The sequence below is a fragment of the Nycticebus coucang genome, chromosome 22 (assembly GCF_027406575.1).
Source record: "Nycticebus coucang isolate mNycCou1 chromosome 22, mNycCou1.pri, whole genome shotgun sequence".
Classification (NCBI taxonomy): Eukaryota; Metazoa; Chordata; class Mammalia; order Primates; family Lorisidae; genus Nycticebus; species Nycticebus coucang.
Window position 1 is genome coordinate 51,075,286 of NC_069801.1, and position 25,765 is coordinate 51,101,050.

General features: G+C 47.2%; 1 protein-coding gene across 1 annotated transcript; it reads right to left on the reverse strand.

The window, feature by feature from the left end:
* On the reverse strand, window positions 1-25,622 carry CDCP2 (CUB domain containing protein 2). Its single transcript, XM_053576293.1, has 6 exons — window positions 25,466-25,622; window positions 9,665-10,012; window positions 6,642-6,977; window positions 5,338-5,691; window positions 2,081-2,259; window positions 1-558 (listed from the first exon to the last, which is right to left on the reverse strand). The coding sequence occupies exons 1-6, from the start codon at window positions 25,542-25,544 to the stop codon at window positions 232-234; spliced, it is 1,623 nt and encodes a 540-aa protein (XP_053432268.1). The 5' UTR covers window positions 25,545-25,622; the 3' UTR covers window positions 1-231.
* Between the last annotated feature and the right edge of the window lie 143 nt (window positions 25,623-25,765).

Consider the following 25,765-nt stretch of genomic DNA (forward strand, 5'->3'; position numbering starts at 1 on the left):
ATCTTTAAGACTAACAGTAAGAGCAGTTGATATACATGCGTGGCGTGCTACAGTCTACAGAGTCCTTTTCCATTTATGCTCTTTTCTGAGCCTCATGCCAGCCTGTGAGATGCTAGGCAGAGAGAGGTTGTCTCTAGGAAACCGAAGCTCCGAGGGGCACCTATCCCACCTCTGTTGCAGGTCTCTGAGCTGCCTTACAGGGATGCAGATGCCAGGTCCCTCTCTGCCTGCTCATAGCAGCATCAGGACCACAATGGCAATGACCATGAGGACTCCAGCCAGGATGCAAAGTCCCAGGAAGATGATGTCACTTGTATCCTGGGCCACCGCGGTCACCGGGCTATCCAGTGCCTCTGCCTCGTCCCTGGGTGGCGCTTCCTGAAGGTGCTCAGCAGTGGCAGCATAGGGCCCAAGCCAGTTGGAGCCAGACAGCAGGTGGACAGAAGCTTCCTTGCGCCGTGGCTCACAGAGGACCTCATACTCATGGACGTCATCCTGCCCGGCAGCCGAGAAGTCGATGTACAGCACACTGACAATCACGGAAGTATTGTTCCTTCTCTGTGGAAGCACGGGGCACTCACTCACACCTGAAGGGACTGGAGCTGACCCTGTTCCCCTGTATATGTGTATATGTGGGGGTGTCAGTAGCAAGGGGGCAGAGCTCCAGAGCCTGGGTCCTGGTCCTAGCTTCGCTGCTGTCTGCCATCCCACTTAGAGTCCCAATGTTCCCCGCTGTAAAACACAGGACCCGAGAGCAGAAGGGCCAGAGTTACATAATAAGGAAAGGAGGGGAAAATTGCAGATGCTAGGGGTGGGGGAAAGTTTTAGGGGGCTTTCGTGAGTGAGAGAGCTGAGAAGGGAAGAAAAGCCGCACAGGACATGGCGTTGGTGGCTTTGAAGTCACATCTCTAATGTTTTTAAAGAGACACACGTAAAGCTTGGCATCACTTCATTGCTTTGGCTAGTTGAGTTGTGCTTCTTTGAAAGCAACTCTCCACAGAGGTCGATGCTTGTGGATCTGGGATTTATAAGGATTACCTTGAGATTCCATGAATCTAAGGTCCTTGGATTTTATGTTTCCAAGATATTGACCCCAAGAGTCCATGGTTTCATAGTTCTGAGCGAAACTGGTGGTGGTTCGTGACCCTGAGCTTGAGTGTCTATGAGTCCTTGGTTCTGGGATTTTAGGATTCTGGGAGTCTGTCTCCATCATTCCTCAACTCTGTGGAATGTGGTTCTGTCCTAAAGAAAACCCCTGCAGGACTTAGGGCATGGAGTGGGGGTGAGGGCACAATCTCTTGGCAGCCAGGACTGACACCTCTTCTTCTCAAATCAAAAGAACAGTGGCTGCCAGGAGGCTGGGGATGCAAAGAGGGACGTATGGCTGATGTTGTACGGTGGAGACAGTTTGCTGGAAAGCGTATGATTTCTGCAAATCCCCTGGATTCCAAGGCCGCAGAGTTTCTCATCAGAAGCCACTGTTCCTTCTCTTCCCATCCCGCTTCCTGACCTGTCCCTAAGAGTACAAATATGCAGGTTGCTTGGGCCTCCACCGTGACCCTCTGAGGGCCTCTGCCTGTGTTCATGGCCTCCAAACACAAGGATAGTAGAAAAAATTCACCTGTAAACCTCATGGCCTTTTGAGGGAGGTGAGTCCCATTCCTTGACAGGCTCTTTTGTTTCGAAGAGCCCAGGGGAGGATTTGGTTTGCTGGGTTGGGAGGGGTGAGCAGGGCCCTGACAGCTCTGCACTTGAGGACTTCGGAGCCCCTGGGGAGCTCTGAGGGAGAAGGAAAGGGAGAGTCAAGAACTCTGCCCAAGGGGCAGCCAACAGGGCCATCAGGAGGAATGGCTGGCCGAGGCTTCAGGATGTCTCTGGGATGCACAAGGGGACCCAGTTCTCTGTCCACCCTATTTGAGTTCTTTGCTACCTCTGCACTCACAGGTTTGTTGAGGTAAATAAAGGCAAGAAGGGCTGAGCTCTGCCTCCAGGCTAGTGTGATCACCAGAGAATGACTGGGGCCTTCCAGCAGGGATCAGGGCCCCACCCTCCTGCCTGCCCCCTCCTCCCAGCCCCCTACCTGAGATTCAGTGCCACAGGTGTCAAAGCGGGCCTGGATCCTGAAGTTGCTGCCAACTTCCTGGGCGGCACAGCTCCGGCTGCCCAGGTAGACCTTGGTCCGCTCCAGTGGGGCCAGCGCCTGCGCGGAGATCAGGATCTGGAAGTCTGTGCGGGAGCAGCTCACGTTCATGGGCACCACTGGGAATGAGAGGGAGGGGCTTGAGGCCTTGGGGCAGGTAGTCCAATTCTCACCTCCCCAACAGTGCCCTCTCCCCTGCAAAGGGTAGTAGATAGGGAAACCAAGGCCCAGAGTGGGGAAGGCACTTATGTAGCGCTCCAGGCCTAGTGTGTGATATTTCTCACACGTTAGTCCATTCAATTTCTTCAGACTATGAGCTCTGAGGGCAGTCCCCACGTCTGGTTCCCTCAGTGTCATCTGAGTCCACCAGCACCAAGCTTGGCAAGACCAGTGAATGCTAAATGAATAATTGAATTTTCTTTTCTTTTCTCTTTCTTTTCCTTCCTTCCTTACTTTTTTTTTTTTTTTGACAGAGTCTCACTTGGTTGCCCAGGGTAGAGTGCAGTGGCCTCAGCCTATCTCACAGCAACCTCAAACTCCTTAGTTCAAGGGATCCTCCTGCCTCTTAGCCTCTAGCTGGGACTACAGGTGCCCACCATGATCCCTGGATAATTTTCTATTTTTAGTAGAGATGGGGGTCTTGCTCTTACTCAAGCTGGTCTTGAGCTCCTGAGCTCAAGCTATGGTCCCACCTCAGCCTCCCAGAGTGCTAGGATTACAGGTGTGAGCCACCATACCTAGCCAGATGTTCTTAATCATAATAAAAGCCACTGTTTGCTAATCACTTTGGCAAAGACTAGACGATTCATTCCATTGTTCATCCAATCATTTAACAAACATTTACCACAGTTACAGAAATGGGAAAAAAAAAAAAGCCCCAAATTCTTGCCCTTGTAAAGCTTACATTCTAGTTTGGGGAGGGGGGCAATAAATATGCAAAATACACATAAGTGTCTGAGTGCTCTGAAGGAAAATCAAGGAAAGGAAAAACAGGGAGGGTGGGGAGGGAACTGGGATTTTAACCGCTGGGTCCTCAGGATTCCACGTTTCAAGGTTTCTCCATCCTATTTGGCAGCCCCCTGCGTGTCCTACAGGCCAGGATGGTGTGTGAATGTGACCCTGAGTATCTGGGTTTGTGAGTGTGTATGTGTGTGCATGTGTATATGTGCGTGTGCGTGTGCGTGTGTGTGTACATGTGTGTATTTGTGTGTGTACATGTGAGTGCAGGACAGGGTGGTGAGCTGGCGGGCAGAGGCCTGGAACTCTCACTCCTCCCCGGGAAATGTCTCAGACATATTTTAGCCTCTGATGTCTGGCAGTCAGGGATTTATGGGCCTGCTGTCTCCCGCCATGATCTTGGAGGCACTGGACTGTGTGTCACCCCTGACGGATGCTATGGGTACCCTTCCAACAGAGAGGCCTCCTGCAGCCTGGGCCACTCTGGAGCCTCGCCCAGCACGAGTACCCCTGTCTGACCCTGGGCTCCCACAGGGATCTGGGGAGAAAGGAGGTGGCTGCAGAGGGCGTGAGGGCTCTTGCACTGAAGCCTCTAGAATGGCGCCAGGATTAGAGCCCCTGCCTTCACTCAGTGTCTGCCCTATGGGCTCGTCCTAAACCACGTGCAGCTGGGGGGAGACCGGGGACAATTCCGGAAATAAGATTATCAGGGGCAACAGGGACTTTACAGCCCCTTTAGTCAATGCCTCATTTTACAGGTGGAAAAACTAAGACCTAGGGAGAGAAAGGGCCATGCCAGCTGGCGGGGCCCCAAGGGAACCTGTCTCTTGGGAGTGCTCGCTTGCCTACAGTACAGAGTCAGAGGAAGGGACTGCACGGACAGTCACAGGTCTGCTGACCTGCTCCAGCCCACAGGGGTGGGGGCTGCCCAAGGCCCCCTCCCTACCACTAGCTGGCTGTAGCCCTATATCTCTACCGTCACTGGGGCTCCAACTCCCCACACAGGGAGTAGGAAAACACACGGGGTAAGGAAAGAGGAGAGAACTTTCGATGCTGAACAGGCCAAAGACATCTTTCCTGAGGGAACGAAGTCCTTGGAGCTAGGCACTGTGACCCGCGTTACCTAATTTTATCTACACGACCTGTCTAGAGCATTCATCGACCCGTTTACAGTTAAGCCCACTTGTGTGGCCCATCAATGGCAGGGTTTGGATGTGGCCTTCACCTATCTGAGCTTTCTTGGCTCCCTTCTCATGTGCTGCTCAGACACATAAGGAGAAGACAGGACAGTGGGTTCTAGTCCCGACTGTGCCACCGACTGCCCATGTGACTGTAATGACATCCTTTTGTCTCTTGGCATCTGTTTCCATACCTGCGCAGTGAGGCGCTTTGCCTGGCCAGGCAGAGGGCTCAGTGGGTCCAGAGCACAGGGAAGAGTGGTGGGAGGAGGGGGAAAGATGGTGGATGCTCTTGGCCAACCAATCAAACCAACACTATGGAGCCTGAGCAAGCCAAGCACCAGCTCCCCCAGTCTGCTCTGCAGCCAGGCACGGCCATCAGACCAAGTTCAAACCAGTGAGACACAAGGAACAGTCTTGTGAGAACTTCTAGAAATGCTTTTGCTTTCCTGATAAGGGGACATTTGTGGCTGGCTCTTCCTCTTCCCTCTTCCAGCTTTGACCATGAACATGATGCCTGGAATTGTTGCAGAGACATGGTAATCATGAGGCTAAAAGAATCTCAGAAATATCACCTGTAAGAGTGTTGAGTCCCCGAATCAATAATGCAGCTGCCTAGCTCCAGACTTCTTGTTAAGTGAGAAAACACAAGTACCATTTATTCAATCGGTATTTTTGAATGCCACAGCAGGGCTGGTAGGCAGCTCCATGGTTATACCAATTATTTACCATAATCAGCATTACCGTATTTTGCCTACTGCCCCTACATACAGGGGATAAACCACAGTATAAGGGTCAGGGGCCCCTGGGGAAGGAGCCAGATGGGAGGGTTAGTACTCGTGGAGATGGGAGCTGGAAGAGGAGGAGTCTGCAATATCAGAAACGAATAAGGGACACGGCAGTATGATCTCAGAGGCTCCAGGAGTTGACACAAGGGTACCCACGGGAACAGCATTCCTGGGGGTCAGGACAAGCTGGCGGGATGGAGGAAGGAGGCTGCAAACCCAGGCTGCAGAGCCTCGCCTTCTCCCAGCAGCACACCACACCCTAGGCCCGGCTGACCTCCAATGTAGGCCACAGAGAAGCCCCTGCGGGTGGCGCTGCGGTCCGTGTGCAGCAATAGCAGGAGCTGGTTGTGGCTCGAGGTGATGGGCGGTGGCAGGTGGTGGCCACACCAATTCCCCAGCAGGGGTGCCTCCTCGCTGGCCCCGTCAAAGGCTGCCAGATGGTCAAAGTCACAGGTCCTGGTCAGGCTGTTGGGCTCCTCCAGGTCCAGGTCCAGGAAGAATACCTTAACCCGGTAGCCAGGAGGCAGGCGGATGGTCCAGTGGCACCGGATGTTGTTGGGATAGGAGCCAGGGTACTGTGGGCTGGAGAAGTTGCCTCGCACAGCCACGTACACCTCCTGGCATTCCCCTGGGTGGGGTGAAAAGAGCAGCAGTGAGGAGGGGAAGAGGAGAGAAGTCACCTTGTGCAGTTATAGCAGAGGCTGCGGGTGTGACAGGGGTCCTAAAACCACCTGGCAGTTCGTGGACACTGTGACCAGCAAAGCAGACTGTTGATCCCAAGCTTGCTTTAAACCGACACTAGCTGAGAGCTGGGAATCTCATTGACAGTTCCCTTCAAGAGGATTGGCCTTGTTAAAATTCAATAATAATACCTAATACCTGTCCTGCAGCTAACTCCAAATGCCCGGGCTTGACAATGAAGTTCATGGCCTGGCTTCTTCCCTTTTTCGTTGCTCCATCCACTCCCAGCATTCCCACTTTGCTAAACATCTCCTCTTACTATGAGCACACAGAACACACTCTGTTCTCCATGCCTTGTACATGCTGTTCCTCCTGCTTGGAACACCCTTCCCTTCCATCTGCCTCTGGCTAACTCCTTTAAGGCACTGTTCAATTGGCTCTTCCTCTAGAAAGTCACCCCTGATTTTTACTATTAGCACAGATCATAATGGGCTGTCATGTTGGTTTCCTTATCCATCTCTCCCATTAGGCTGTGAACTCCCTATGAGTTCATTCATTCATCTGTGCAAATATTGACTGAGTACCTACTATGTGTCAGGTACAAAGATAATCACATAAGGCAGGGGAGGCGGACACACAACTGCCGGATAGACACGGCAGTTGTTAAGACACAGTGTGGAAAAGACTTCTATCAGGAGTTGAAGGAAGGGATTAATTCCGAGTGAACCAGGAAGTCTTCACAGAGGAAGTGACATGTTGATGCCTTGGCACTGGCCAGGCAGGTGTCCTGGAGCATTCCAAGCAGGACGAGTGCAGAAAGCCCACGTGCCGTGGGAGCAGGAAACTGTGGCCCCCCACAGTGTAATGGGGAGCCCAGCAGGGCCCCAGCCCTCCTACCTGAGAAGTAGTAGGCCTTGAAGCCCCGGCCTCCAATGTTAAAGTCGGACTTGAAGACCACTTGCAGCTCGTGGCCCAGAGACACCAGGGTTGGGGGTCTGGTGCTGCCACAGTAGTGGTGCCCACGGGCTGGGCCGGGCCCCCCAAGCACAGCCACATAGTCATAGGTACACTCTTCATTGCCCTCCACCTGGAAGTCCACGAACACCAGCTTGATGGTGGCAGGGCCGGCGGCCCGGATCACCCAGTGGCATTCCACATTGTTGGGGTAGTTGTTAGGGTACTCAGGGCTAGTGAGGGCCCCCGACAGGCTGGTCAGGACACCACCACACACATCTGCAAGAGAGCACACTTGAACTGACCTTCCTCTCTCCCTGCGGCTCCTGACCTCCTTGCTTGGGGACCAGACACCCCCACCATGCTATTCCCACAGGCATCTGGAGGGAGCCTCATTGCCATCCACTGAGCACTTGCCAAGTAGCAGGCACAGGCTAGCATGTAGCACCTGTGCCGTCTTTTATAATCTTACGGTAGCCCTACAAGGAATGGGCTGTTGTTTCTTGGATTTACCAGTGGAGAAAATGGAAGTGCAGAGAAACTAAGTAACTTCCCTGAGTTTGGGTTTGCTTGCCCAGGCAGAGCCCAAGACAAGGATTTAAATACAAGCAGTTTACCTGGGAGATCCCAGGGACTCCAGCCAGGGGAGTGAGGGAGCGAGACAGGGAAGGGGAGGGTGGCCAAGGAGTAGCATATCCCCACTGTGGGTGGGGGTAACCTGCTGAGACTTCAGAGAAAAACCCTCCAACAAAGAAATGTGGAGGCTGACAGAAGCATGTTGAAATGACAAGGCCCAGGGGATGTGATCAGGTCCCCCAGAGCAGGTCATATGGCTAGTAATTGGGAAAGTGGGATTTGAGCCCAGGAAGACTAACCATAGAACCTGTGTACGTGACCTTTGTGACCCTCGCTGTCCACTGCTACTAGGCCAGTGGGGCACAGAGGCCAAGGGGCTTGAGTTCAGGAATATGATCAAAGCTTCCTAACAGACAAGGAAACCAAGACTGAGAGAGAAGATCTGATGAAGTAGAGGTTGGTACGACATCTGAAGACAAGTGGCCTCCTAGCTCTGCCTTATATGAGCTGTGTGACCCTGGACAAGTAACCCAGCCTCTCTGAGCTTCACCGGAACTTTAGAATTTATAAGACCCACCCAGTCTAATCTCAGGTGGAGTCTGAGAAGACGCTGCTGAAAGTGATGAGCAGCCAGGTTGGCCGGTGCAACCATGAGGCAGGAGACTCGCTGGAGGTCACTAGCAGAGAGGGCACAGACTGGGTGTATTTCCTGAGACTCCAGAGTACTGCCCCCTGGCATGGCTGGGTGACAGGACCTCTGTACTGAGCAACTAGCACCAGCCCAGCTATGTAACCTCTTGCCCCAGCACCAGCCCAGCTATGTGACCTTAGGAAGGCACCTTCCCTCTCTGGGTCTCAGACTTAGCATTTGTGAAATGAGAGGACAGGTTTAGACAGTCTGAGAGATCCCTTCCAACACTGACAACCTGAGCAGGGGCTCCCCAACTGTGCTCCGGAGTGCCCCAGTGGCCCCCCAGGGCACCTGCCAGTATCTGGGGCAAACTGCCTTCTTACACTGTATTTCAAACTATTTCTTAATGTAATTCAACTCACTCACAGTCACATATCTTACATGTAAAAATTTAACTCATTGGAGACCATCGATATTGACTTGTGCTTTCAAAAATTAGCTTATAAGAAGTAAATGTTAAAACATAAACTTACAAAATAAACGCATACCACCAAAACATCATCTTTATCTCTTTCATATAACAAAAACATAAAGTTCCATTTGATATAAGGGTTTTCCTATTTTTTTAAATGTTGGAAAACATGGTTTATAGTATTATAACTTTGATATCCTAACATTCTAAAAATATAAGGGTCTAAAATTCCAAAACTAGGGCCGGGCACAGTGGCTCACGCCTGTAAATCCTAGCACTCTGGGAGGCTGAGGCAAGTAGATTGCTTGAGCTCACAAGTTCAAGACCAGCCTGAGCGAGAGTGAGACTCCATCTCTAAAAATAGCCAGGCATTGTGGCGGGTGCCTATAGTCCCAGCTACTTGGGAAGCTGAGGCAGGAGGATCACTTGAAGCCAAGAGTTAGAGGTTGCTGTGAACTATGATGCCACAGCACTCTATTGAGGGCAATAAAGTGAGATGGTCTCAAAAACAAATAAACGAACACATACATACATACAATAAAATTCCAAAAAGTACTCTTATGATCACACCAGCCTATTATTCTTATGCTTCAGTGTTCTACAAGCCCATACTTCTAAGTGCACCAAGGACCGGGTGTCCCAGCTGAGTCCCCTGGGATTGCTATTGGTGGGCTCTGTGGACCAGGAGCTTCTGTGACTGTCCTTTGAGCTGACATGACTAAGGCCTGTGGTTTGGGCCTTGGGAGGAGGGAGGTGGTTTGTGTCCGTGCACAGAAGCCTGAGGACAAGGAGGAATGAGTCCAGGAGAAAGACAAGAAGAGCAAGGCCTCCATTCCCTCGGCTAGACTGAGAAGCAGGTGTCAAGCATCATTGAAGGAGGGAGGAAGGAAGCGGGTAGGGACCCAAGACCAGCTCCACCCAGACCCTCCTGTGAGGACCGGGGCGGGGACTCCTGTGCTGTGAAGGAGGGAGGTGCCATGGAAAGCAGCAGCAGCCACAACATCCTCCCCTGTGGCCTGATCCCATGACATGGGCAAAGAAGGACGAGGGTAGAAGTGAGACCTCTGGGGGCTCCAGGAGAAATGGACAAGGTCCGGGGGTGGTCATAGACGTCCAGGAAGCTGCCTTTGCCCCTTAAGCTGTGCGTGAGAGCAGGGCGGTTCAAGTTCCTTCCAGAGCGACCTACGAGCTAAGGTGCTGAGAGCCAGCCTGTCTCACCTGGCCCCACTGCTCTCCTCCCACCTCCACCCTGGGCCAGCCTCTCCACTGCCTGCTCCCTGCCTTGACCTTTCTGGTAGCCTGCAGCAAAGCCGCGGCTGGCCACATGCTTATCCGAGTGGAAGACCACAGACATGACGTGCCAGGAGGAGGTGAAGGGCGGCGGGGGCACCTGGCCACAGAATCTCCCCAGCAGGTTGCCCTTGTCTGCTGAGGCTCCATTGTAGATCTCCAGGAAGTCAAAGTCGCAGGTGTCATGGTACTCCAGGTCAAAGTCATAGAAGGTGAGCAGCACGGAGGACCCCTCAGCCACCACGATCAGCCAGCTGCACTCAGTGTTGTAAGGGTACAGTCTAGGAAAATTGGGGCTGGAGAAGTTTCCGGAAGGTGCTGACAGCACACCCCCACATTTAACACCTGAGGCAAGAGAGAAGGATGGCTCAGAGTAAGCGCTGGGGTTTTGGCTACAAAGGTGGGTCTCTGGGATGGGGTGGCCCTAATTTAGGCCATGACCCTACATCAGTTCATTTATGTTTTTAATTTGCTGATGCATTTCCTTATTGTTCAAATACTTATCAAGCATTCTTTTCTTCAATCAACAAATATCGTGTGAGTGCTAGGCATTGTTCTAGGTGCTGGGGTTATAGCAGACATGAAAACAGACAAAACTTCTTACCTCAGGGAACTAACATTCTGGTGGGGAAGACAGACAAGAAACGTAATAGGTAAAATGTGGAGCATATGAAATAGTGTAAGTGCTGTGAAGAAGAGCAAGTAGGGAAAGGAGACAGGAAGAGCTGGGGTTGGGCCTATAACTTTATTTTGATACAGGGTCTTGCTCTGTTGCCCAGGCTAACATGCAGTGGCACAATCTTGGCTCCATTGCAACCTCCAACTCCTAGGCTTATACAGAGGGATCCTCCAGCCTCAGTATCCCGAGTAGCTGGAATTACAGGCATGTACCCTCATGCCCAGCCAATCTTTAAAAATTTTTTATGAAGACAGGCTCTTGCTATGTTGCCCAGGCTGGCCTTGAATTCCTGAGTTCAAGTGATCTTCCTGCGACAACCTTCCAAAATGCTGGGGTTAGAGGTGTGAGCCACTGCACCTGGCTTGGGCCTATAATTTTACATAGGACATTGCTATGTGCTAGGTGTCAGATATGTGTGGTAGGAACCTTTGGAATTAATAATAATAGTAACCCCTGAGTGAAAATGTACCGGTCTATTCCAATGTTAAAAATAGGTTTTTTAGGACCAGGTGCTGAGGTTCATGCCTGTAATCCCAGCACCCTGGGAGGCCGAGGCAGGTAGATTTGCCTCACAAGTTTGAGACCAGCCTGAACGAGAGTGAGACCCCATCTCCAAAAATAGCTGGGTGTTGTGGCAGACACCTGAGTGCCAGCTACTTGGGAGCCTGAGGCAAGAGAATGGCTTGAGCCCAGGAGTCTGAGGTTGCTGTGAGCTGTGATGCCATGGCTCTCTTCCGGGGGCGACGAAGTGAGCCTCTGTCTCAAAAAAAAAAAGAATTATGTTTTTATATGTTCATATTTGCTTGTATTTAGAAAAAGAAAACAATAGAAGGAAACTAATAAGAATAATTCTCTGTCAGGGAAAGTAGTAAAAAGAGAAAAGGAAGCTCAGGTGACCGCTGGGCATCTTCCAATGTGCCTTATTTCATAATTTTGACTTTGTAATCATGTAAAATATTTTATAGCATTTTAAAAGTTCAAAAACAAAATGTAAAGTAACCTTTAAATGCCCAAAACCAAAACCAATAAACTTAACTGCTTATCAAGTTGGAGGCACAGTTACATGGGGAAAAATGATTTTGAAATATGGTATTTTGGCGGCTCATTCCTACTAGGATATATAAGGACAAAATGAACTGTAAAGAAACCTTTAACTATATTCAGACTATTAGTAATCATATTAAATATTGTTACTTTGCAAGTACCCCACATATTGGAATAAATCAAGTAAATATGTTAATGTCAGTAGAAGCCAAGATTTTCAGTGTAAAAGGGAGAGAAATACAAAATTTTAAAAAATAAGTAAAACCCTGTGATCTTTAATTTGAATTGAGAGTATCAATTTGAACTTGATTTATTTTTATTCCTTAAAAAAAACTTGATTTCCTAGTTCTGTGTACTAAAAAGGCCCAGAAGCTATTCCAGTAGCATTTTGTATCCCTAGGCTTTGGATTAGGATTATTCTGCCCAGCTAAAATGAACCAGGGCTCCTCAAAGAAATGGCTGGAATCAAGTTTAGGACAGGCTAATACACAAGGTACTTAGATGTCCTGCCATCCCAGACAGCAAATGTCAAACACCACTCGGATTGTGTCAGGGTTGTGTCAAAAGACACAGGGACCAGCTCTGCCCCACTAGCTCAGCGGCTAAGGCACCAGCCACATACACCAGGGCTGGCAGGTTTGAACCCAGACTGGGCCTGCCAAACAACAATGACAACTACAACAAAAAAATAGCTGGGTATTGGGGGCAGGCTCCTGTAGTCCCAGCTACTTGGGAGGCTAAGGCAAGACAAACGCTTAAGCCCAAGAGTTTGAGGTTGCTGTGACGCCATAGCACTCTACCGAGGGTGACATAGTGAGACTCTGTCTCCAAAAAAAAGAAACAATCAATTAAATAAAAACTCAAGAATTCATAATACAACTCAAAGAAATTAAAAAGAAACTCATTGATTTCTTGGAGAAGTTCTAGGGCACTAATTCTTTTTTTTTTTTTTTGAAAACTGATAAAATAAGAAAAGAAATTTAACATCTACTTGGCTTTTCTCATAAGGACTGATTTCTCTTTTTGAGACAGAGTCTCACTATGTCGCCCTTGGTAGAGTGCCATGGCATCACAGCTCACAGCAACCTCAAACTCTTGGGCTTAAGCGATTCTCTTGCCTTAGCCTCTCAAGTAGCTGGGACTACAGGCGCCCGCCACAATGCCCAGCTATTTTCTTGTTGCAGTTGTCATTGTTGTTTAGCAGGCCCGGGCCATGCTCAAACCCACCAGCCTCAGGACATGTGGCTGTCTCCCTAACCACTGTGCTATGGGCACCGAGCCAGGACCAGATTCCTATTAATAGAAAACCAATGGCCTGTGGCTCAGTGAGTAGGGTGCCGGCCCCATATGCCGAGGGTGGCGGGTTCAAACCCAGCCCCGGCCAAACTGCAACAAAAAAATAGCCGGGCGTTGTGGCGGGTGCCTATAGTCCCAGCTGCTCCGGAGGCTGAGGCAAGAGAATCGCGTAAGCCCAAGAGTTAGAGGTTGCTGTGAGCCATGTGATGCCACGGCACTCTACCCGAGGGCAGTACAGTGAGACTCTGTCTCTACAAAAAAAAATAATAATAAATAAATAAATAAAAAAGAAAACCAAATATCTGATGAGAGAGAAAGTGGTTATTTATAGAAGATTTCAGAAGGAATAACAGCATTAGAAAAATCATAATTTTGCAAACTCTAATGACATAATGGATCTAGATAACATCATCAAAGTCTGTTCTAATCACTGAGTAAAAAGTTGGAGGGGTAAAAACCCAGAAGGTTGGGTGAATAGGCATTCCCTGTAAAATTCTTTCAATTCTCTTAAATATTTGAACATTTTTATAATTTAAAAAAACCAAACAAGTTAACTTCATAGGAAATTTTATACCAGATAGATCAGGCTAAAAATCCCGGAACACAGACCTATTCGTGTACCCACCTGACGTAACGCACATACACTGCCACTTAGAAAGTCTTCCTGCAAAAAAATAAAGGCTCTGAATCTAATGAAGTCTGTGGATCTGTGTGCAAGCGAGAATTAACATGGAAGTTAGAAGAACATTTATTTATTTATTTATTTGACAGAGTCTCACTATGTCACCCTCCGTAGAGTGCTGTGACGTCACAGCTCCCAGCAACCTCAAACTCTTGGGCTCAAGCGATTCTCTTGCCTCAGCTTCCACCACAATGTCTGGCTATTTTTTTTTTTCTTTTTTCTGAAGCTTTTGGCCAGGGCTGGGTTTGAACCCACCACCTCCAGCATATGGGGCCAGCGCCCTACTCCTTTGGGCCACAGGCTATGCCCGGCTATTTTTTTGTTGCAGTTGTCATTGTTGTTTAGCAGGCCCAGCCCGGGCTCAAACCCACAAGCCTCGGTGCATGGGGCCGGCACCCTTCTCACTGAGCTACGGCCACCGAGCCGTAAAGGAACATTTTAAATGACACTGTAAGGAAACATTTGGCCACATTCAGAATGTGGGACAGCCTATAAGATAAATGACTCTAAAACTTCCAAATAAATAATAATGGTGGGGACACAACTGTTATAGTAAGAGTCAAACATCAGCCAAATGCAGTGTATGGACTTTGGGTTCTGATTTGAACAAACCAAATGTAGGAAGATTTTTTTTGTATGAATAGTTGGGGAAAATGGACTATGAACTACTGAGTATTAGATAAAATTAAGGAATTCTTTTACCATTACAATGGTATTCGGGTTATAAGAGGCCTGACAATTAAGTTCCCAAACTCATTCTAGCAAAGGTGCTGCATCTTTCATTGCTGAATATCACTATGGTCACCTTTGAAGTTCTCCCCTGGGGAAGCTGTGCACCAATGCCAGCGCCTAGTCCACCATTCAAAACAATTTTGCAATTTTGGAACTCTTTTTCTGGAATGGCCATCAGAGCTGTCATTGTATTATACTTGACGTCCTGAATGTCAACAGAATGTCTTCCTTTCAATATTTCTTTTATCACCAGGTAAAGAAGTCTTTGGGGGCCAGATAAGGTGAGTGGGGAAGTTGTTCCAATACGGTAATTTGTTTACTGGCTAAAAAATCCCCCATGGACAGTGCCTGTGGGCTGGTGCCTTGTCATGCAAGAGTCATGAGTTGTTGATGAAAAATTCAAGTGGTTTTTGTCTTTATCACACAGACTTTTCAGCATTTCCAAATAGTTACCTTGGTTAACTGTTTTTCCAGTTGGTACAAATTCATAAACAATAATCCCTCAGGTATCAAAAAAGTTTAGCAACATCATTTGGACTCTTAATTTGGACTGAACTTTTTTTTTTTTTTTGTAGAGACAAAGTTTCACTTCATGGCCCTCGGTAGAGTGCCGTGGCCTCACACAGCTCACAGCAACCTCTAACTCCTGGGCTTAAGTGATTCTCCTGCCTCAGCCTCCCGAGCAGCTGGGACTACAGGCGCCCGCCACAACACCCGGCTATTTTTTGGTTGCAGTTTGGCCAGGGCTGGGTTTGAACCCGCCACCCTCGGTATATGGGGCCGGCGCCTTACCGACTGAGCCACAGGCGCCGCCCTGGACTGAACTTTTGAAACCTTCTGGTTGTGGAGCATTGGCTGACTTCCACCATGCACTTGGACTCTTTGTTTCGGGATCGTATTGGTGCACTCAGGCTCCATCACCAGTGATGACATGGCCCAAATCATTCTCCTGCTTCTCCAAGAGCCCTGGGCAAACTTTGACTCTCCTTTGCTTTTGTTCATTGGTGAGCTCCTTCAGGACCATTTTTGTGCACACCTTTCTCATGCCAAGACTCTCAGTTAAGATTTTCCTATTTCTCTGTCAGTGTTTACTTGATCTACTACGCTTTTCACAGTCAGCGAAGGATTTCGATGCAAAATTCGATAAACTTTTGCAATGTTTTTTTCATAAGTTCTGCTTGTTATTGGTTTCTCTCCCCTCGAAAAACCTTTAATCCATTTGTACACTGCCGTTTTCTTCGTGGCATTATCCCCATAAACTTGAACTAACTTGTCCCTGATTCCACTTCTGCTCTTGCCAAGTTTAACAAGAAATGTACAAATGGGAGAGATTAAAGATGGCGGCCGAGTAACAGCTTCCCTGCAACTGGGAACAGTGAGTCTGGGGAGACAAGACTCCAGGCATCTCTGGCCGGTGGGATCTGCCTATAATCATCCCTTTGAGGATACAGGGAGCCAGCAAGGGACTTCTGGACCCCAAGAGGAGGACAAAAACAGTGGAAAACTGGCAAGTGGTTGCGTGTGTTTGATTGACCTAATCATGCCGGCAATCGTAAGTACAAGCAGCAGTGAGACTGCAAACTGGAAAGGCCTTACCTGTGAACTATTTCAGTGTTCTTGGACTTGGCACTCAGTTGAACTGCCATGGGGAGATTTTGAGCAGGAGTGCGGAGAACTTTGGGCATTGTCTGGGGCCCCAGACTGAGCCACTGAGCTGGGCGCAGGAAGCCATTGTGAAAGAACTGCCCCGGCAAGCTCCGCCCTCAGGGTCTCAGAGCAAGGATTGGGCAGGTCAAAGTAACCTAGTGATTGAGCAGCCTAAAGGCAGGGACTGAGCTGCCTTACAGCCTTAATCCTTAGGGACAGAGTGAGATGGTTTTGGCACACTGGAGCCTTGGGCTGTTGCCCTGGGTAGAGTGCCATGACGTCACAGCTCATAGCAACCCCAAACTCCTGGGCTTGGCGCCGCCCAGACATCCATAAGAGCTGTGCAGCGACCCCCAATCGGTGACCCGCACCCACCGGGCCTCTTCATTCCCTGACTAGGATCTGCGGGAGCCACACAACCCTGCGTCCTCCCTCCTGTGTCCTCCCAGCTTCCACACTAACCCGTTCATCTGGACAGGGACTCTGGTAGGTGCGTGCCCTTTGGAGCCCTCCCTGCCTCTGCGCAGAGCTCTTCTCCTGGCCAGAGACTGCTGGAGCCTTGGGCTCTCTGTGCCAAAGTCACTGGACACCAGGCACTCCCAGAACCATGCGCACCACCCCCAGCCCTGTTGCTGGATCCAGATGTGTCACAAACCGGAGCTGCTTCCACAACCAGAACTCCCTAGCTAGAGCAGCCCCAGAGGAACTACACAGGGTCATTCCCTACAAAGATCCAGCAACAATAGAGTGATCCCACTGGGGTCTAATCTTGGAGAGACACCTCCCCAACTCTGAGGACGGCCAGAGGCAATGGTGAAAAACAATCATGAGGCAAAATCAACAGAAAAACTCTGGCAATATGAATAATCAGAGTAGATCAACTCCCCCAAGAATCAATGGGGCAGAAACGGCACAAGATCCCATGCACAAACAAATAGCTGAGATGTCAGAAATTGAATTCAGGATCTGGATAGCAAATAAGATCGAATTAGAATTCCAAAAGTTATCTCAAAAATTCAACGGATTCAAAGACCAAATGACCAAAGATTTCGACACATTGAGACAAGAAGTTGCATCCCTCAAAGATCTGAGAAACACAGTAGAATCCCTCAGTAACAATGGAGCAAGCAGAAGAAAGGATTTCTGACATTGAAGACAAAGCTTTCAAATGCTCCCGAACCCTCAAAGAAGAAGAGAAATGGAGAGCAAAAACAGACCACTCTCTCAGAGAGCTCTCAGATAATTTGAAGAAAACCAATATTCGTCTTATAGGGATTCCCGAAAGTGATGAAGTGGCTTCACAAGGCATAGAGTCTCTTCTCCATGAGATTATGAAGGAGAACTTTCCAGACATGCCAAGAGATTCCGAAATTCAGATAGCAGTTTCAGAACTCCAGCATGACTCAACCTAAATAAGACATCCCCCAGACACATCATAATCAATTTCACTAAAGTTAATATGAAGGAGAAAATTCTGAAAGCTGCCAGACGAAAGAAAACCATTACCTACAAGGGGAAGAATATCAGAATAACTGCAGATGTCTCTGCTGAAACCTTTCAAGCTAGAAGAGGATGGTCATTGACTTTTAATCTCCTAAAACAAAATAACTTTCAACCCAGGATCCTGTACCCAGCTAAACTGAGCTTCACTTATGACGGAGAAATTAAATACTTCAACGACATTCACATGTTGAAGAAATTTGCCACAACTAAACCAGCTCTCCAGGACATTCTTAGACCTATCCTCCATAAAGACCAGTGTAATTCTCCACCACAAAAGTAAACCCACCCAAAAAATTCTTGATGAAATTCCAACTTCCACAGTCGCAAAAGGATTAAAAATGTCCACCGGTCTCTCGAAAGGCTTATCAATACTCTCAATTAATGTGAATGGTTTAAATTGTCCTCTAAAGAGGCATAGGTTGGCGGACTGGATACAAAAACTCAAGCCAGATATCTGCTGTATCCAAGAATCGCATCTTACATTAAAAGACAAATATAGACTCAAGGTGAAGGGATGGTCATCTATATTCCAGGCAAATGGAAAGCAGAAAAAAGCAGGCATTGCAATCCTGTTCGCAGACGCAATAGGCTTTAAACCAACCAAAATAATTAAGGATAAGGATGAACACTTCATATTTGTTAAAGGTAATACTCCATATGATGAGATCTCAATTATTAATATTTATGCACCCAACCACAATGCACCTCAATTTATAAGAGAAACTCTATAACAGACATGAGCAACTCGATTTCCTCCACTTCCATAGTAGTTGGAGATTTTAACACCCCTTTAGAAGTCCTGGATAGATCCTCCAAAAAGAAGCTAAGCAAAGAAATTTTAGATTTAAACTCAACCATTCAACATCTGGACTTAACAGACATCTACAGAACATTTCATCCCGAAAAAACTGAATACACATTCTTCTCATCAGCCCACGGAGCATACTCCAAAATCGACCACATCCTAGGCCACAAATCTAACCTCAGCAACTTTAAAAAAATAGAAATTATTCCTTGCATCTTCTCCGACCATCATGGAATAAAAGTTGAACTAAATAACAACAGGAACCTGCATACCCATACAAAAACATGGAAGTTAAACAACCTTATGCTGAAGGATACATGGGTTATAGATGAGATTAAGAAGGAATATCACCATATTTTTGGAACAAAACAACAATAAAGACACGAATTACCAGAACCTCTGGGATACTGCAAAGGCAGTCCTAAGAGGGAAATTTATAGCACTGCAAGCCTTCCTCAAGAAAACGGAAAGAGAGGAAGTCAATAACTTAATGGAACATCTCAGGCAATTGGAGAAGGAAGAACACTTCAACCCCAAACGCAGCAGAAGAAAAGAAATAACCAAAATCAGAGCAGAACTAAATGAAATTGAAAACAAAAGAATTATACAACAGATCAATAAATCCAAAAGCTGGTTTTTTGAAAAGATCAATAAAATAGATAAACCTTTGGCCAACCTAACCAGGAAAAAAAGAGTAAAATCTCTAATTTCATCAATCAGAAATGGTAATGATGAAATAACAACAGACCCCTCAGAAATTCAAAAAATCCTTAATGAATACTACAAGAAACTCTACTCTCAGAAATATGAAAATCTGAAAGAAATTGACCAATACCTGGAAGCACACCACCTACCAAGACTTAGCCAGAATGAAGTGGAAATGTTGAACAGGCCTATATCAAGTTCTGAAATAGCATCAACTATACAAACTCTCCCTAAAAAGAAAAGCCCAGGACCAGATGGCTTTATGTCAGAATTCTACCAAACATTTAAAGAAGAACTAGTACCTATACTACTAAACCTCTTCCAAAATATAGAAAAAGAAGGAATATTACCCAGCACATTCTACGAAGCAAACATCACCTTGATCCCCAAACCGGGGAAAGACCCAACAAGAAAAGAAAATTATAGACCAATATCACTAATGAATATTGATGCTAAAATACTCAATAAGATCCTAACAAACAGAATCCAACAACACATCAAAAAAATTATACACCATGACCAAGTCAGATTTATCCCAGGGTCTCAAGGCTGGTTCAATATACATAAATCTATAAATGTAATTCAACACATAAGCAAACTTAAAAATAAAGACCATATGATTCTTTCAATTGATGCAGAAAAGGATAACATCCAGCATCCCTTCATGATCAGAGCACTTAAGAAAATTGGTATAGAAGGGACATTTCTTAAACTAATAGAGGCCATCTACAGCAAACCCACACCCAATATCGTATTGAATGGAGTTAAATTGAAATCATTTCCACTTAGATCAGGAACCAGGCAAGGTTGCCCATTGTCTCCATTGCTCTTTAACATTGTAATGGAAGTTTTAGCCATTGCAATTAGGGAAGAAAAGGCAATCAAGGGTATCCACATAGGGTCAGAAGAGATCAAACTTTCACTCTTCGCAGATGATATGATCGTATATCTGGAAAACATTAGGGATTCTACTACAAAACTTTTAGAAGTGATCAAGGAATATAGCAATGTCTCAGGCTACAAAATCAACACCCATAAATCTGTAGCCTTTATATATACCAACAATAACCAAACTGAACAAACAGTCAAGGACTCTATTCCTTTCACAGTAGTGCCAAAGAAGATGAAATATTTGGGAGTATACCTAACAAAGGACGTGAAAGATCTCTACAAAGAGAACTATGAAACTCTAAGAAAAGAAATAGCCAAAGATGTTAACAGATGGAAAAACATACCATGCTCATGGCTGGGAAGAATCAACATTGTTAAAATGTCCATACTGCCCAAAGCAATATATAATTTTAATGCAATCCCTATTAAAGCTCCATTGTCATACGTTTTAATGCAATCCCTATTAAAGCTCCATTGTCATACTTTAAAGACCTTGAAAAAATATACTTCGTTTTATATGGAATCAGAAAAAACCTCGAATAGCCAAAACATTACTGAGCAATAAAAACAAAGCAGGAGGAAAAAAAAAAAAAAAAGCAGGAGGAATCACGCTACCAGACCTAAGACTGTACTATAAATCCATAGTGATCAAAACAGCATGGTACTGGCACAAAAGCAGAGAAGTAGATGTCTGGAACAGAATAGAGAACCAAGAGATGGATCCAGGTACTTACCGTTATTTGATCTTTGACAAGCCAATTAAAAACATTCAGTGGGGAAAAGATTCCCTATTTAACAAATGGTGCTGGGTAAACTGGCTGGCAACCTGTAGAAGATTGAAACTGGACGCACACCTTTCACCATTAACTAAGATAGACTCTCACTGGATTAAAGATTTAAACTTAAGACATGAAACTATAAAAATACTTGAAGAAAGTGCAGGGAAAACTCTTGAAGGAATTGGCCTGGGTGAATATTTTATGAGGAGGACTCCCCAGGCAATTGAAGCAGTATCAAAAATACACTTCTGGGACCTGATCAAACTAAAAAGCTTCTGCACAGCCAAGAACAGTGAGTAAAGCAAGCAGACAGCCCTCAGAATGGGAGAAAATATTTGCTGGTTATACCTCTGATAAAGGTCTAATAACCAGAATCCACAGAGAACTCAAACGTATTAACAAGAAAAGAACACGTGACCCCCATCTCAGAATGGGCAAGGGACTTGAAGAGAAACTTCTCTAAAGAAGACCGACGCAAAATCTACAAACACATGAAAAAAAGCTCATCATCCTTAATCATCAGAGAAATGCAAATCAAAACTACTCTGAGATATCACCTAACCCCAGTAAGAGTAGCCCACATAACAAAATCCCAAAACCAGAAATGTTGGCGTGGATGTGGAGGAAAGGGCACACTTCTACACTGCTGGTGGGAATGCCCACTAATACGTTCCTTCTGGAAGGATATTTGGAGAGTACTTAGAGACCTAAAAATAGACCTGCCATTCGATCCTATAATTCCTGTACTAGGTTTATACCCAGAAGACCAAAAGTCACAATATAACAAAGACATCTGTACCAGAATGTTTATTGCAGCCCAATTCATAATTGCTAAGTCATGGAAGAAGCCCAAGTGCCCATCGACCCACGAATGGACTAGCAAATGGTGGTACATGTATACCGTGGAATACTATGCAGCCTTAAAGAAAGATGGAGACTTTACCTCTTTCATGTTTACATGGATGGAGCTGGAACATATTCTTCTGAGCAAAGTATCTCAGGAATGGAAGAAAAAGTATCCAATGTACTCAGCCCTACTATGAAGCTAAATTATAGCTTTCACATGAAGACTATAACCCAACTATAGCACAAGACTATGGGGAAAGGGCCAAGGAAGGGGAAGGGAGGGGGGAGGTTTTGGTGGAGGGAGGGTAATGGGTGGGGCCACATCTATGGTGCATCTTAGAATGGGTACAGGCGATTGCACTAATGTACACAGCTATGATTTAACAATAAAAATAAATAAAAAAAAGAAATGTACAAATGTTTGTTCGTTGCTCTAATTCAAGCTCATTTTTGCGATGACACCCAAAACACACAAAAATGACAGTGTACACCAATCAGCAAGACACTGTCAGACATCCACACAAACACTGCTGTGAGATATTGAAACACCAAGGTTATGAAACCTTACTGAGTTCTTCGTATAGTGCTGCCCACGTAAGGGCATGTGGCAAGTTCGCGTACTTAATTGTCAGACCTTGTGTATAGCTTAATGTCTTTCTCTGTTAGAGACATATCCTGACGTATTTATGGGTAAATAATATGCCATCTAAGATTGGCTTTAGACTTCTCCACCTGCTCCTAAATGGGGATGGGGTGAGACAGAAGAAACCAGAAAGGCAGAATGGTCAATAATTGTGGAAGATGGTTATGGAGACCCAGGGATTCATTATACTATTTTCTCTACTTTGTGTATGTTTGAAATTTTTCATAATTAAAAGCTTAAAAAACAGCCAGCACATTTTTGGTCACCTTCTCTGCAAGGCCATCCCCAGCCACCCTGTTTACACCCTGAAACCTTTCCCTTGCCCAGACCTTAGTGCTGTATTTTTCTCCCTGAGCATTCAACACCACCTGCCATACTATTTATTCTACTTACTTATTTATTTGGTTCATCATCAGTCTCTTTCCACAGAAACATAAGCTCTTTGAGGGCAAGGATTGCTGTCTGTTTTGCTCCCTGCTGCATCCAGAGATCCTGGCACAAAGCAGGAGCTGGGGGTATATTTCCTGAATGAGTGAAAGATCTGATACAATCCTCACAACAGGCCCATGAAATAGGCAGGTCAGGTGTTATCAACTCATTTGACGGTTGAGAAAACTGAGCCCCAGACAGGGAAGTTACTTGCTGAGTTGACATCTATTGCTTTATGGGCCAGCGTCCCTTGGTCCACCTCCTACAACACACCCTCTTCTAACCGCTGCTCCCCTCCTTTCCCCTCATGTGGTAAAACTCTCTCTCCTCTTCCTTGCCTGGGAGTGGGGAGTGGACATGTGACTCTAGCTGGACAATCCCACCACCTCCACAGTGACTGGCCAACAGGGTGGGCGTGTGCTCCAGGTGAGAATGTCTGGATCAGAAGCCTTTCTCTCCCAGTCCCTAAGTGGGCATGGGGGCTCTAGGTGAGACTGTGTTTGGGGTTTATGGATAGATCCTGTCAGCCGACTAGAAGAACAATATGAAAAGTGGAAATGACCTTGGTGCCAAGAGTTGCTGGCTGCCAGCATCCCTGAGCCCAGCTTGGGTATACTGCCTCCCTGGTTACAGAGCCAACGCATTCCTTTTTGCTGAAACCCATCCAGGTTAGGTTTCTGTCTCTTGCAACCAAAGCCATCTTGAAGAATACGCTTGACAGAGTCTCCGTAAGAGAAGACTCATTGCCCAAACCCGTGTCCTGTACGAGTCCTATGCTGATCCAGAGTGGGCGCCTCCCAGGAGAGCACACAGTGGGGAGGAGGAGTCGGTCAAATGAGATAAAGCCACACATGTGATTGTGCTGTGGCCACAGGCTCTCAGGTCCAGGGCAAGGGAAGCTAACCTTGCTGGGGCCAGTATTAGGGGAGGAATAAGATTCACGGAGGACGTGATTAATTGAGTTTGATGGGGATGAATGAGGTGATTTTGTTTGTTGGGGAAGATTTGGGGCAGGAAATGGCATGGACAAAGGCTAAGGTGTGTGATTGCTTAGCCACTGTGAGCTCAGTCGTGCATCTGTGAGATGGGGATGACAATGCCCATGAGCGGTGGCTATGAACACTTGACGGATAAAGTCCACACAGAGGGCACACCAGGTGGAGTTATCAGCACCCTGCCTGGCTCTGCTGCAGGACAGGGCAGGAATGGCATCTAATCCTCACCTTTATGGCAAGAGGACAAAGGGACGTTCTGTCTAGGGACTGTCCTTATTCTTCTCCAGCCCAGCTCTGCCCACTGGGCAGTAAAAGCTGTGAGAGCCTCAGAGCAGAGTTCCTGCAGCCCAGCCACCCAGCACCAGCACAAGTGGAGGTCTTGTTCACTATGACAGCCAGGCACACTGACCCCCAGGGTTACCCCAGGGCTACTAGAGCCTTAGTGGCTGGAAAATAGGAGCAGCCAGCTCCTCCCACAACCCAGGTATGGGTTAAGATGCCTGTCTGTCCCAGTGACTGGGTGGCCTCTACCAGTGACTGGGTGGCCAGCGAGTTGCGTACAATGCCTCCCCATGAGAGCCTGCAGGAAAATGAGATGCCACTGACTGGTTGCTGAGCCCCTGTGCACATGCACGGCCCTTGCAGGAGAGGGAAAGGATACTGCCCCAGCTTCACACATAGGCAAACAACGCTTGGAAAAGTCAAAGCTGCGTAAAGCCACCTAGGACCACAGAGCAAGCAGAGAGCTCTGAGAGCCCCAGTGACACTGTTTCTGAGGTTGATGGAAGGTAATAGAAGGCTTCCTTCATCTGAGCTTGAAGGATGAGGCAGATGTTCTCAGGTGGAAAAGAGAAAAGAGACTTTTAGAGGGAAAGCAGGGCTTAAAATCCGTGAGGATGGCTGGGTGAGGTGGCTCACGCCTGTAATCCCAGCACTCCGGGAGGCTGAGGAGGGTGGATTGCCTTAGCTCAGGAGTTCAAGACCAGCCTGAGCCAGAGCAAGATCTTGTCTCTAAAAAAATAGCCAGGCTTTGTGGTGGGTCCTGTAGTCCCAGCTACTTGGGAGGCTAAGGCGAGAAGATTGCTTAAGCCCAAGAGTTTGAGGTTGCTGTGAGCTGTGACACACAGCACTCTACCGAGGGCAACAAAATGAGACCCTGTCTCAAAACAAAACAAAACACACCTAAGCTCACAGGTTGAAGACCAGCCTGAGCTAGAGCAAGACCCCTGTTTCTAAAAATAGCCAGGCATTGGGCAGCGCCTGTGGCTCAATGGAGTAGGGCACTGGCCCCATATGCCGGAGGTGGCAGGTTCCCAGCCCTGGCCAAAAACTGCAAAAAATTAAAAAAATAAAAATAGCAAGGCATTGTAGCAGGTGCCTGTTGTCCCAGCTATTTGGGAGGCTAAAGCAAAAGAATCGCTTGAAGCCCCAGAGTCTGAGGTTGCAGTGAGCTATGAGGCTATGGCACTGTACTGGCGGTGACAAAGTGAGACTCTGTCTCAAAAAAACAAAAAACAACAACAACAACAAAAACAAAGAAAATATCCCTGAGGACGAGGCATCTCCAGAAAGGCTTGTGATTCTCCTGTCAGAGCATGATGTGCCCAAGGGGTGTGGGCAACTGAGGCAGATATGGAAATTGCAGCCAGTATTCACAGGGCACTGAATGCCATAATAAGGAACTCTGATTCCATTTTGCTGGCAATGGGGCACACAGCAGGATCTCAGGAGGAAAATAAAGATTGCTTCCAGCAATAAACCTCTAACAGTTCTCTGAGCTATTCCCTCCACCCTCAGTAACCATGCAGCCCAGGTTACTTAACACCTCTAGCTCTCAGTCTCCTCATCTGTAAAATGTGCAGGGGGTGCACGTAATACCTACTTGGAAGTTTGTTGTAAGACTAACTGCAATCACATATGTAAACATCCAGCATACAGCAGTAACTAAATAAATACTATCATCCCTCATCTCAGAAACAAATACTCTCAACCCAGCCAACTCTCCCAATTGGGGTTTGCGCTTCTTGTCTTCTTACAGATGTGTAGAAACCTCCTGAGCCCCTGGCTGGCTGGTCCTCCCTCTCCTCTCCTCCCAGGACCCGGCTGTCCCAGGAGCACTTACCTTTCATCGCTTGGGCTCCAGGGCCTGGGCCCAGCAGGGCCACTGCCAACAGGAGACAGGACCCCAGCTCTGCCTGCATTTCTGCTCTAGGGGCTCCTACGGGTCTGCAGAGGTCAGGCAGGCCAGGATCTGAGGGTCTGGAGCAGGGGGAAGAGAGGTGAGGTGGAAAGGGCCTCCAAGTGAATGGTGGCATGAATAATTCATTGGCCCCTAGAGTTCGTAAGCTGATCTATCTCCAGGTGCTTCCTTCACCCACTCTAAGGTGATGGGTCCAGTGTCACCAGCTTTACACGTTCTGAG

Bases quoted from the DNA above. Each gene is read 5' to 3' on its own strand.
- CDCP2 (XM_053576293.1), bottom strand. From the start codon at position 25,544: ATGCAGGCAGAGCTGGGGTCCTGTCTCCTGTTGGCAGTGGCCCTGCTG. The intron at 6,978-9,664 runs GTCAAGGCAGGG...GCTCTCTTGCAG, and splicing joins TGCTGCAGGCTACCAGAAAG to ATGTGTGTGGTGGTGTCCTG. The intron at 5,692-6,641 runs GTAGGAGGGCTG...CACCCCACCCAG, and splicing joins CAAGGCCTACTACTTCTCAG to GGGAATGCCAGGAGGTGTAC.